This window comes from Sardina pilchardus, chromosome 9, assembly GCF_963854185.1.
Source record: "Sardina pilchardus chromosome 9, fSarPil1.1, whole genome shotgun sequence".
Lineage (NCBI taxonomy): Eukaryota > Metazoa > Chordata > Actinopteri > Clupeiformes > Clupeidae > Sardina > Sardina pilchardus.
Genome location: NC_085002.1, coordinates 9,678,538 through 9,691,078, shown reverse-complemented (window position 1 = coordinate 9,691,078; position 12,541 = coordinate 9,678,538). Strand labels below are relative to the sequence as shown.

At 47.9% G+C, this 12,541-nt stretch overlaps 1 protein-coding gene across 1 annotated transcript in view; it reads right to left on the bottom strand.

The window, feature by feature from the left end:
- Positions 1-382: 382 nt before the first annotated feature.
- Positions 383-12,541, bottom strand: part of kcnb1 (potassium voltage-gated channel, Shab-related subfamily, member 1) — a 22,669-nt gene continuing 10,510 nt past the window's right edge. Inside the window, exon 2 of the mRNA XM_062544939.1 lies at positions 383-2,362. Within this exon, the coding sequence (XP_062400923.1) occupies positions 383-2,362 (1,980 nt within the window). The remainder of the gene's footprint in view (positions 2,363-12,541) is intronic.

The window sequence follows — 12,541 nt, the reverse complement described above, 5'->3', positions numbered from 1 at the left end:
TGCCCTGCAGTTAAAGGGGAGTTTTGACAAAGATGGGGTGTGATCGGACGGAGGGAGGGACGGAGGGAGGGAGGGAGGGAGGGAGGAGGGGGTGGGGTGCAGCCAGCTGGCTGCTGTCAGAGGAACACCACACCACACCTGCAGCCCTACTGTACGTCTCCTGGCCCTGGCACTTTTTTTCCCCCTTTTTCTTGCCAGGTACCAAAAGGTTTGTAAACGGTCAAAGCGTGGCAAACACGTCCCTCTCTTGCCGCCGGCGATATGTCTCTCTCTCTCTCTCTCTTTCTCTCGGTCTCTCTCTCTCTCCTCTCTCTCTCTCTCTCTCTCTGTGGCGTCCTCCCTCCCCTCTCTCTCTCTGCGTTCTGATGCCCCTCGTGGGCTCTCAGTGGTTGTCATTGTAGGTCTGAGAGCGGCCCGATCTGTCCGCCCGGGGCCTCCGGAGCTGGTCAGAGCCCAGGTGGTTCTCCTGACCGCTGCCCGGACGAGCGCCTTCCGGGCGCAGCAAGCAGTTCTGTCCCAGCAGCCTCTGGGCCGCCTCCAGGTGGTTGGTTGCCGTGGCGACGGCGGCGTAACCCGCCTTGGCGCCGGCCCCGCCCAGCAGCCTGTCGAGCGGCCGGTGCTCCTCGTCGTCGGTGTCGGCGTCGATGTACCGGTTGATGGAGGCGTCGTGGAAGGTGAAGACGGCCGGGGCGGCAGCGGAACCCTCCGGGCTCTTGGGCGGCGTGCGGCTGCTGGCCGTCGTGTAGACGGACGCCTCGGGGCTCAGGAGCGAGCGGTCGGAGAGGACCGAGCTGTCCGACTGCGGACCGCCGCCGCTGGCCGGACTGGACTCCCCTCCTCCACCGCCTCCACCTCCACCTCCACCTCCTCCGGCCCCGCTGTGGTACCGCATCCTGTAGGCGTGGCCCGCCTTGAGAGGGTTCCCTGCGGGCCTGTGCTGCCCCGGGGGCTTGACGGCGGAGCACGGCGGGGTGAGCAGGGCCTCCTGGTGCTCCAGAGGGGTCTGCAGGCCGGGCGGACGCTTGCCGGCCGGACTGTGCGAGTAGCGCTGTCCCTCCTGCAGCACCAGGCCGCCGGCCGGACTGTAGGGGAAGCCGCGCGGGTTCTCCTGGAAGTCCGCGGCGCAGCTGATGTAGCTGTCGATGCTGGACAGGCTCTTCATGTCGGACACGCCGTCGCGGCCCCCCAGGGCGTTGTGCACCTCCGGGCCCGGCAGAGCCCCCAGCTCCAGCTCCTCGCGCCGGGCGGCAGCGGCGGCGGCGGCGGCGGCTCGCGTGCCGTTGGCGTTGTTGAGGTTGGGCTGCGACTGGGTCTTGGCCATCTGGTTGTAGATCTCCTCCAGCTTCTGGGCGCTCAGGTGCTGGGGCGGGACGGCGTCTCCGCGGGCCTTGCTGGGCGAGCCGTGCTCCATGTTGTAGGAGTGGTTGGAGCGCTCGTCCAGCGCGTGCTGCTTCACGGACCACTTCCAGCGGCTGGGCGAGAGGTGGTTGTCGTGGGGCTTGTCTCCCCCTCCTCCTCCGCCTCCTCTCTCCATCACCACCACGTCCAGCAGCTCGGTGCCGCGGGACAGGGCCTCGCGCACGTTCATGGACACGATGCTGCCGTTGCGCTTGGCCCGCTCCAGGGCCTCGCGTCGCTTGATGGCCTTCTCCTGGCGCTTCTGCTCCTTGTAGAACTCGGAGAAGTTGTTGACGATGATCGGGATGGGCAGCGCGATCACCAGGACGCCGGCGATGCAGCAGAGCCCGCCCACGATCTTGCCCAGCAGCGTCTTGGGGTAGATGTCGCCGTAGCCCACCGTGGTCATGGTGATGGTGGCCCACCAGAAGGAGGCCGGGATGCTCTTGAACTTGGTGTCGTCCTCGTCCTTCTCGGCGAAGAACACCAGGCTGGAGAAGATCATGATGCCCATGGCCAGGAAGAGGATGAGCAGGCCCAGCTCGTTGTAGCTGCGCCGCAGCGTGAAGCCCAGCGACTGCAGGCCCGTGGAGTGGCGCGCCAGCTTGAGGATGCGCAGGATCCTCATGATGCGGAAGATCTGGACCACCCGGCGCACGTTCTGGAACTGCAGCACGCTCTTGTTGGACTCGGTCAGGAAGATGGTGACGTAGTAGGGCAGGATGGCCAGCAGGTCGATGACGTTCAGCGGGCCCTTGAAGAACTTCCACTTGCTGGGCGAGGAGAGGAAGCGCAGCAGGTACTCCATGGTGAACCAGGCGATGCACACGGCCTCGATGTGCGCCAGCTGCGGGTTGTCGGTGGCCTGGCCGAACTCGTCCATTTCCTGCAGCTCGGGGAGGGTGTTCAGGGACAGGGCGATGGTGGACAGCACGATGAACAGGATGGAGATGATGGCCAAGATCTGCAGGGGAAAACAGGACAGAGGATGCTGTTACCTTCACAAATGGGGAAAGATTTGCAGCTTGAAGTGATGGTCATGGTTACTTACAAAATCAAATAATTACAATAAACAATAACAGTAAACAATAGACTAATATTGTAAGAGCATCAACAACAATGGTAAAACAATCAAATCTAGACTAAGACTGAAATAGGGCACTAATAACAGGCAAAGTGTCTGGACTGCATGGACTAAAGCTCTCATGAAGGCTATGGGAGCATTTAACTGAGCTCAGCTCCCTCACCAATGTTTGCACGTAGGATCTTGTCATGGGATCAAAATATCAAATACATTTAATCAACTTTAGACTTTGCATTCTGTTCTTTTTTTCCATGTAAAGTAGAGCTTTTAGTGTTCTTCATAAGATATGAAATGTCCTGTCTAATGGCCTCCCTATAAAGGAAGAGTCAAAAGGATGCTTCTACTGGCAAGAATTAAATCAGACACTGACTGCAGTTGTGAGTCATTTGCCATCATGGCTTGTAGTGCGGTAAATTCCATAATAACACAGTCACATTGACATTTTGACATTAGCTGTTGTGACCACTGAGACAGACATACGCACTCACAACACACACACACACACACACACACACACACACACACACACACACACACACACACACACACACACATAATATGTCCCTTCTATGGTAAAGAGTTCATAAGAAAACAAGAAGGCACTGATTGAGGTGGGTGTATCGCAAGATACCTGTGGCCCTTTAAAAGCAGGCCTGTGTAAGCAGCTGCCATTGCAGGTAGCTAGCAAGGAGCAGAGCCCAAGCAGAACCCCAGTAGCCATGGTAACATAATGCAGCAGCCTGGGTGCCGCTTTCTCTGAGGCAGTGCATATGCAAATGTGAGAGGACAGCAAGAGAAAGACAGAGAGAGAGAGAGAGAGAGAGAGAGAGAGAGAGAGAGAGAGAGAGAGAGCATGCATTAAATCAGTTGAATAGGGTTTTACATGTGCAACTGTCAAATAAGCCTTTTGATAAGTGTGTGCCTGTGTTTGCATGTGACAGCGGGAAATCGAAGAATCGTATATATTGGGTTGAAGAACACAGAATGGTAGATGCTTAACTGCATGCTTCATATGCTTGAAAGGGTAGCCATGCGTGGATACCTGCAAGCATATGTACACTCAGAGTCACTGAAAGCTGCTCCCATATTTACTTCATTCACACAGCACTGTTCCATTTTTACTACAATTAGCATCCACAGTGGCTTACAAAGTATGTTTGTTCCCAAGAAACCCAAACTAATTACTCAGCCCTTTACTCCTTGGTGAGATGACATAAGAAACACTGCTGTGTGCACGTCAGTGCCATCTGAAATCATTTTTGCACATTGAGAGTTTGAAGATAAATGTAATTTATGAGGACAGAATAAATTTCAGTTTCAACTCAACCATTTAACCAATATTAATCAAACTCTCCACTTACATGTCAGCTACACCCCACTCCCTTCTAACTCTAACCTACTGTAACTTTACACTGTATCATATCCTAACATTAAAGTAAGACCATTAAAACACTATCAGATACAGATACAGACACATTGCCAGTTGTTATGAGTCATTCAGTTGAATTTGGCCCTTTTCCATGACCTCGAATTACATGAATGTATCACCCTTGACAGCCACAACAAATTCTCTTTCAATGATATGCCAATATTCAAATTAGGTCAACGTCACTGAAATGGGTCAGTATGTGTATACCGTAGGTCATAAAGATCGACTTAAGTCCAATAGCTAGGCTACAAGGTTTATTGCGTTGTTTACTACTAAGTTATGACTTTATATCAAATATGCATTTGAAATATAAACCTTGATTCAGAACACCAGCTGAGCAACATACCTTGAATTTACTTGACATACATGTATGACTACATGAAAATATGGCAAAACTGTCTTTATCATACCACTCAGGTTTCTCAACACCAGTATGCAAATTGACATATCAAACAAAGTAGCCTACACATGCTTTTCGTGAACATGGAGTGAACAAAGGAGATCAATGAACATAGAAGAGCATATTGTAGGCTATTATGATATCCAGGCTTTTCTTTGCTGGGATTGTACACCTTCCCACTTTTCTCAAGCTCAGCCTAGCTAGAATATAGCCTACAGTATATATTTTAAGCTTGAGTGACGTGGCCACACAACCTCTTATCTCTGAGAAATTAATTAAACTACATGACTGGAGTGGAAAGTGAACGTATGATGTTCTTTGATGAACTTTGTCTGTGTTTGTAATTTCCTGTTGTTGCCAGCGACATGGTTAATGTGTGCATGGAGTATGAGTATTGCTGTGTGTTGCCGTTTGTGTGTATGTCTGTTGTGTTGATGTGCACATACAGTAGTAGGCAGCAGTGTGGATTACAGCAGTGACGGGAGCCCACCTCATCCTCCCTGTGGGACTAGTGAGGGGAAGAGATCATCAGATGTCTGCTTAGGCAAGCAATACAGAGCAATATCTAACCCCCTCCTCACAAAGGTCAAAGGTATACTGCTTAAACATGAGTGGTACAACAGGAGGTTTGCCTTCATTACCACACAGACGCAAGAAAAATCACCAGCAACACTTCTTGATTAGCCTTTCACTATTAACCGGGAGGGAAATACAGTGTTCTACAGTGTACAGAATTCTGAAACAGATTTTCACCCAACATGGAGAGAAACAGAGAGAGAGAGAGAGAGGGAAGAGAGGAAGAGAAAGAGAGAGCAGCAGAAACTAACAGGAGTGGTGTGACATTCCAAATTTTCTCCGTAACAACCCTGCGGCGTGAAACGGCCATACTGCCAGTCACCCAGTTGCCCCTATCAACCTCCAATCAGGATGGCTCAACACTGTTGCCATAGCTACACAGCAGATGTTTACAATGATAGTGTCTCCTCAGCCATCCCTGAACCAGGCACCTCTCAGTCCCCTGTTGCTGCTCTAGATTGCCGTGTCTCAGGTGGGCTATGGAAAAACAGGGTCGAGTCCCAATGAAATCAAATCATCACCACACCATCAACAAACACAGCAGGTGACTGTCAACATGATTGACACTTGTAAACATGAGGACCATGCGATGTGAACCTAGAGCGAGTTAGCATGAAAGCAGAATGGCTAATGCGGATTTTCTTTGTGAATAGTTAAGATATCTGGCTTCCCATTCTGAGAGCTTGGAATATACGGTAGATACTCTGAGAAAATGAATTTGGCCATGACCATGGTGCCCACCTGAGCTCTATAATCCGCAACTAGGATTTGAGCGGATTTCCTCTGTATTCATCTTCCCATGAGACGGGAATCCCTGTCTGTCAGTGTTGTGGTATATGAAGGTGGTGAATCCCTGGTGAATTCCTATGGCTGCAGGCAGTATCTTAGTGATGTTGGAAAATAAGGCTATAATGAACAGACTCTTAAACTGAAGGAAGTGCTGATAAGATACAAGCGGTTATTCTTACTGATATTTGGTTATTCATATTTGAGCTCAACAGCCAAACAAATAACATCCAAGCTGTCCATGCTCCCAAAGCAGAGCCTCTTAGTTTGCATGCTGCACAACCCCCCCATTGTACTAGAATTGTAGACTACTCCTTTCATTTGTTGCAAACTGCATATTTCAGAAAGTGAATGCAGACAACTTACAAGACAGAGCAACAGAGTATCCATTCTACACTTAAAGTAACTCAAACTGTTTTGATGCAAAATGTATCTGCACACATTGTCAGAAACAGGTTGTACTACTGCCATTCTTAAAGGGTCTTCCAAACAAAATAAGTCAGTTTTTTTCATCTACCTTAGTATGAGAATGTGCTATACAATAAAAATCGTAACTTGAATTGAAAGGTTCAAAACAATAACAGAGACCGTCCCCTCTCTACCCCTCGTCTGCTTCCCCTTTGTCCCACTGCCAAGGGCTCAGTACTACATTAACCCATGAGGTATTACCATCATGAGCCATTGTATGCTGATCTGGTGGGGGTTTCATTAGCAAAGCAGATGCTATAGCTAGAGTATACAGAAAACATAATCCTATCATGATAACACATGACATGTGTGTAATGATACAAATGTACAGGATATATGGCCAAATCTGTGGAATTAGATTGTCTTGTTCTATGCTTGCATGTGTTGTTTGGAATATGTTTGTATACGTAGGGTATGACAGTTCAAATGACTAAATGAGCTAATATTTAAGTTCACAGTCATTTCAAAATGCACTTGTCAAAATAGGCATTCTGAGGTAATAGTGGGTGCCCAGCTCCAATACTGTATGACTTTCCTTTGGTCAGTAGGCCAGGTCTCACATAAAAAATGTGTGAAAGTACATGAGCATATTACTAAAGGTTTGTGAGACAGCTAGTGTGTGTGTGTGTGTGTGTGTGTGTGTGCGTGCGTGCGTGTGTGCGTGCGTGCGTGCGTGCGTGCGTGCGTGCGTGCGTGCGTGCGTGCGTGCGTGCGTGCGTGCGTGCGTGTGTGTGTGTGTGAAAGAGACAGATAGAGAGACAATGGAGCAAGAGAGAGGGAAAGAAAGAGAGACAGACAGAGTATCCTTACAGACATGTATCCTTACACCCCACTGTGACAGAAGCCAGACACAGACGGAGGAAAAAAACAACAAGCCCCATCAGCTCCCATGTTAGCTATTCAGACGACCTTCCCTGGCGGGAGGTCGTCTGACCCTCTCAATGAACATCAAAACCTCAGCCACCAATCAAACACACACACACACACACACACACACACACACACAGACACAGACACAGACACAGACACAGACACACACACACACACACACACACACACACACACACACACACACACACACAGACACAGACACACAGACACACAGACACACAGACACACACACACACACACACTGAGCTGTCCATTAGCTGTCACACAAACTCCTAGTGCCATGATCTACAGAGATCAGGCTATGCTCTGACACGTTCAGATGTCTTCAGCTTCAGATTCAGCCTTGGCTATGCAGACGGCCAGCAAGCAAACAATGAACCCTGTCCAGAAAATTCTTAAATGTGCAACACTTGATTATAAGTTATAATATAATAAGACCTTGTGTTAAATTCCACAACATTTGGCCTCACATTCCATTTGCGGTACATTTTGTGTGTGTGTTACTGTAAAAAAAAAAGTGTTCATGTAACACCTCTGTACATGGGGAAAAAAGTGTCTCAGACCAGCTAATCAACACGGCAACACTTCAGCAGCACAAAACAGAGGGTTATCATTTGATCGGCTGTTGAAGCCAATTAAAATCTTTCTCAATCAAACTTCAGACTTCTTAGCTTTTAATCTAGTTCATTAACTACTCTGGTTGATCAGTAAATTATGTAACACTTGTAGCGTTCATAATTTATGGGCTATGCGGATAATTACTAGCCTTACTAGCATAGTCTGTCTCCATGATGACTATGCATTTGTAACACACTGTTACCCTACTGAAGCAGGAAATGTCTGCCTGTCTGATGGAATTATGAAATTGTATTATCTGTTGTTTATAAACAGACATTACAAAACATGATATTATGTCTGGGGTGAAAACAGCAGTTATGCAGTGGCTTGCAGCAGTTGGGGTCAAAATATAGATGCTTTCTAAAAGCAATGTTTGACAGGAGACCACAGGGAGGAGTGACAGCCATCAATCAGCCCATTTCCGCTCCTAATACCTGTCCTACACATCTGACAAGCTGATGTTGCAGAGCCTGCCACTTCCTCTTCATTCACTTCTGTTTCGCTCGTATCTCTGAGCTCACATTACCCATTATCATTGTCAGACAGTGGGCATCACTTGCACACAATCTCCGGTATAAACATCCCAGGACCACGGCCAGCTACCATGCCAAATATCACTCAGTCTGCAACTGCATCAACTGTAGTCTGGCACACCACCCCCTTCAATAATGAAGAGTGTTCTATAATTGCACAGGATCCATTCAGTCACATTACGCAGATTAAAGGATAGCGCCGTCTAAGAACAACTTTTGTTGGGGACCAAAGTCATGTTCATTGGAGTAATTCGCATTTATGTATGTACAACTTAATAATATATTGTGATAGCCTTGAGGGCAAGCTCGCGTCAAAGTAAATCACTTCTCTTGAGCCACTGACAAGGCTCAAAATAAATGTACACCTCTGTGATACTGTGGAGGGGGTCCCTACAGACAAACCAAAACAAATTGAACGTTCAGTGCACAGAAAGGGTTTACAATTTTGTATTTGTGCAGTCAGCATGTTGCATCATTATCATTTATGTGTCTGCCAGAAGAAAGTCTGCATAGGTTGATTGGGATTTGGGAATCAACTTCTCTAGCAAGATGGCGGTGACCGGAAGAAGAATGTAGTTAATTCGGTGACTGGCTGTCATTTTTATACCCTTACGATGATGCTTGCACCAAGTACTTGGCAATAGTCATGCCATATCAGCTGGTTTGGATCAGTGGGAGAAAAGATTACTCAATCAATTAATTTGAGCTTGAGCACTGTAAGTAAGCTACTTGACCTCTTAGTCGGCATGACCCCCACCCCTCATGCTCTCACTACATCCCTACAAAAAATGTTTTAACATTTTCCCCATCTACAGTATCAGCCTAAAAAAGAGAATGGGCATTAAGTTTATCAACCTTTGCACTTATGTAAACTATTGTATTTTCTGCCTGCCTGCATGTATTGAACTTTTGAGTTCCATGCCGTGGCAATTTAGGATGAACACCCATATTACTGCAGCCCTGGTCATTTGTGTGGTAGACAGGAAGTTCATCATTGTTAACAATTACAGTAATATCAACGGCCTTTCAGTTATGAAGTCAGAGACATATCGTGTTCAGAGATACTCTATTGGCTGATTATCATTTCACAAGACTCAACATTTAAAATAAAAAAAATGCATCAATAGGTTAACTAATATGATAATTTATATGGATGTACCCCCTGTGTGATATACCTGTTTCACATCATGGGTGGATCATCAGAAATGCTTTAGGAATTTGACTTTGTACAGTGTAAAATTAGCAGAATAAGACGGGTAAGAGAGATATATACCTAATAGATATTGTCCATCATGAAAAAAAACCCATTTAAAGAACATACAATATATTGAAGTTCAGTGTAGCGTGAAGGTTCAGTAATGTATGCCACACTATGCTACATATTACATACAGTAGTCTATGGATTGATTGCTCTGAATAAGTTAACCCCCAGGCTTAGGTCTTCTACTCTGTGCCACAGTTCTTTAGACGGACAACATTTTCAAATAGCAGATCCTGTTGCGCCGTTGATAGCAGGGATTTGTAATCTTATAAACTGACAACATGTCATTACCCACAGCTTACCATCAGCACATACGACATAATGATGGAGTTGGGTCCAGTAAACTGCCCTGTTTCAACAACATTAACAAAGCGCGGCGATGTACAATATGACACTAATGCCCTTATGATTTGCCATAATATCATGCTTGCATACGATTTGTCTTGGCGCGGTGGCCTGGTGAATGAGGTGAGGGCCACCAGTGGAGCTTATAGCCAGCGACGGCGTCACATTAGTGCTGCACTCATCCTGACAGCACCTCTCCCAGGGACAGGGTTTCCATGGAGACAGGAGAATACCATGTCTTTGCCATTTGTCACACGAGGCTGGCATGGAGGTGGGTAGAGTATTAAAAGATTGTCTGCTCGTAAGAGGAAGTGGTTACTTACGGCACAGACACACAGCGCGCTTGTGTTTTTTTCCTCTTTGATCAGAGAGATGTAGGCTACACATGAGGAACTATGTTGTCTTGTGAGAGTGCAGGGTAAGAGCGGAACCTCTGTGATGTTTTACTAGTGCAGGAATAAGTTCTTTAAATTGGGATCTCAAGTCAGCCATGACAATGTCTGTCCATCTGCCTGACCCTCACTTTAGCTTCAGCACCAAGGCTCTTCTGTAGAACTGGAGACTGCAGGAGAGTGATGCTAGACAGGTGTGCGCACACACACACACACACACACACACACACACACACACACACACACACACACATCCGCCTTCCCACCTAGCCACCCACACACATGCACATATGCATGCATGCATGCATGCATGCGCACACACACACAAACACAGACACACAGACACACACACAAACACACACACACACACACACACACACACACACACACACACCTTCCCACCTACCCACATGCACATATGCATGCATGCAGACACACACACACATCTACCTTCCTACCCAGCCACCCACACACACATGCACATATGCGCGCGCACACTCACACACACACATCCACCTTCCCACCTATCTAGCCACCCTCCCACACACAGCCATGTACAGTACAGCATGCGCACGGGCACCAATCACACACAAACACATGATGCCTGTGAAACCCAGTGTGTCCACATGCCATCCATCTGGCCAGATGACCTGCCACCAGAGCTGCTGGTGGACTGGTTTCCTGCTCTCCTGCTTGATAATTCATGAACCTTAGATGAGCAGGAGATTCCTGTTTTACAGGGGGGGCTATATTTAAACCCAATGGCCCATTACATGCGTATTTATAGCAGTAGTCAAAGGGTCTGTCTCTCTCTCTCCCCCTCTTACTTCCCCCTCTCTCTCTCTCTAGCTATCACCCACTCTCTCTTCCTGACAGACAGACACACACAGACACACAGACACACACAAACACACACACGCACACACGCACACAAACACGCACACGCACACACACACACACACACACACACACACACACACACACACACACACACACACACACACACACACACACACACACACACAGAGTGTCTCTATCCTGCTCATAACAGGACTGCTGTTTCAGCAGTTATGGATTTTAAGGATCTGGTTTTCTCACAACCTGCCTGTTGAAGGTACAGAAGCCCACAAGGCACAAACAGAGCCAATGCAGCAGAAGCTCAACTTCACATTTTTGTTCACTTGTGGTCAGGAACTAGCACAGTGCCTATACAAAACCTTCTCGCAGACACACCGCACTCAGTGCCAGCTGCCATGTTGTTGAGGTCAAGAGCCATTAACTATTTCTGTCTGCAGGTAATCACTATATTTTTGAGGTCAAGATCCACTACATGTTGTCATTTCCCTATTCCTTTCACATTTCACATCAAAACAGCTTTACACTCAACACTGCACTCAATTGAGTCTTCAGCAATACACTTGCCACGTGTGGAGATGATGAAGCGCAGATGAACAGTTTGAGAGATATGTTTGTCATCTTCAGGACTATTCGAGCAGACACAGTCACCAGCAGTGGCACTTCTGTTGATCTGATTTAGGCTCAACAACAACAACAACAACACAACAACCACAGACTTCTCAGCCAAAGTCACAGCGCCTGGTCTCTTAATGAGCACGAGTGTTTGATCATGGTGGAAGGCTCAATCCCACACAGTCTCCTCTGACGGGCCTCCTGCAGAGGAAGAAGACTGGTCTGCTGATGTCTGCTGCCTTCTCACCTCCAGATGGCCAAGCGCAGGCTTGCGGGGTGCAGACACCCCAGCAGACAGACAGGCAGCTTGGCAGACTGAGAGAGAGACAGACAGCGAGAGAGACAGGCAGACGGGCAAGCAAACAGGCGCACGCGGCAGACAGCTTGAATCACCACGCCTGCCGTCAAACGAGTGGAGATGTCTGACGGACGTAAAAAAAAAAAAACACACCCAGACGAAGAGGCACGGCCAGGGCAGGAGGACTCTGCCTGGGAGACACGTAAAAAGCACCCAGACGTGCAAGCAGACACACCCTCCGCAGACAGACCAACAGCAGCCCGCAAACACTCACACACAACACAAGACAACAAGCCCAGCAGCTGAGGAGCATTTTGCAGTTGCATTCTTCTTGTTGCTGATGGCCAGGAGGCTTGGTGACGCACAGACACAGACACGTCCCAGCCCTGCAGAGCACACTCACTTGTCACTTCACACTTCAGTCTCGCCGACTTTCCCTCTTCGCTTCCGCTCACGCATGTTTAACTGATGAAACATGCAAAACACCGAGATTTAAAACCACTGCACGGCACACATGTACACATACACATACACACACACACAGACACACACACACACACACACGTACACACACTTGTTCACAAATAACAAA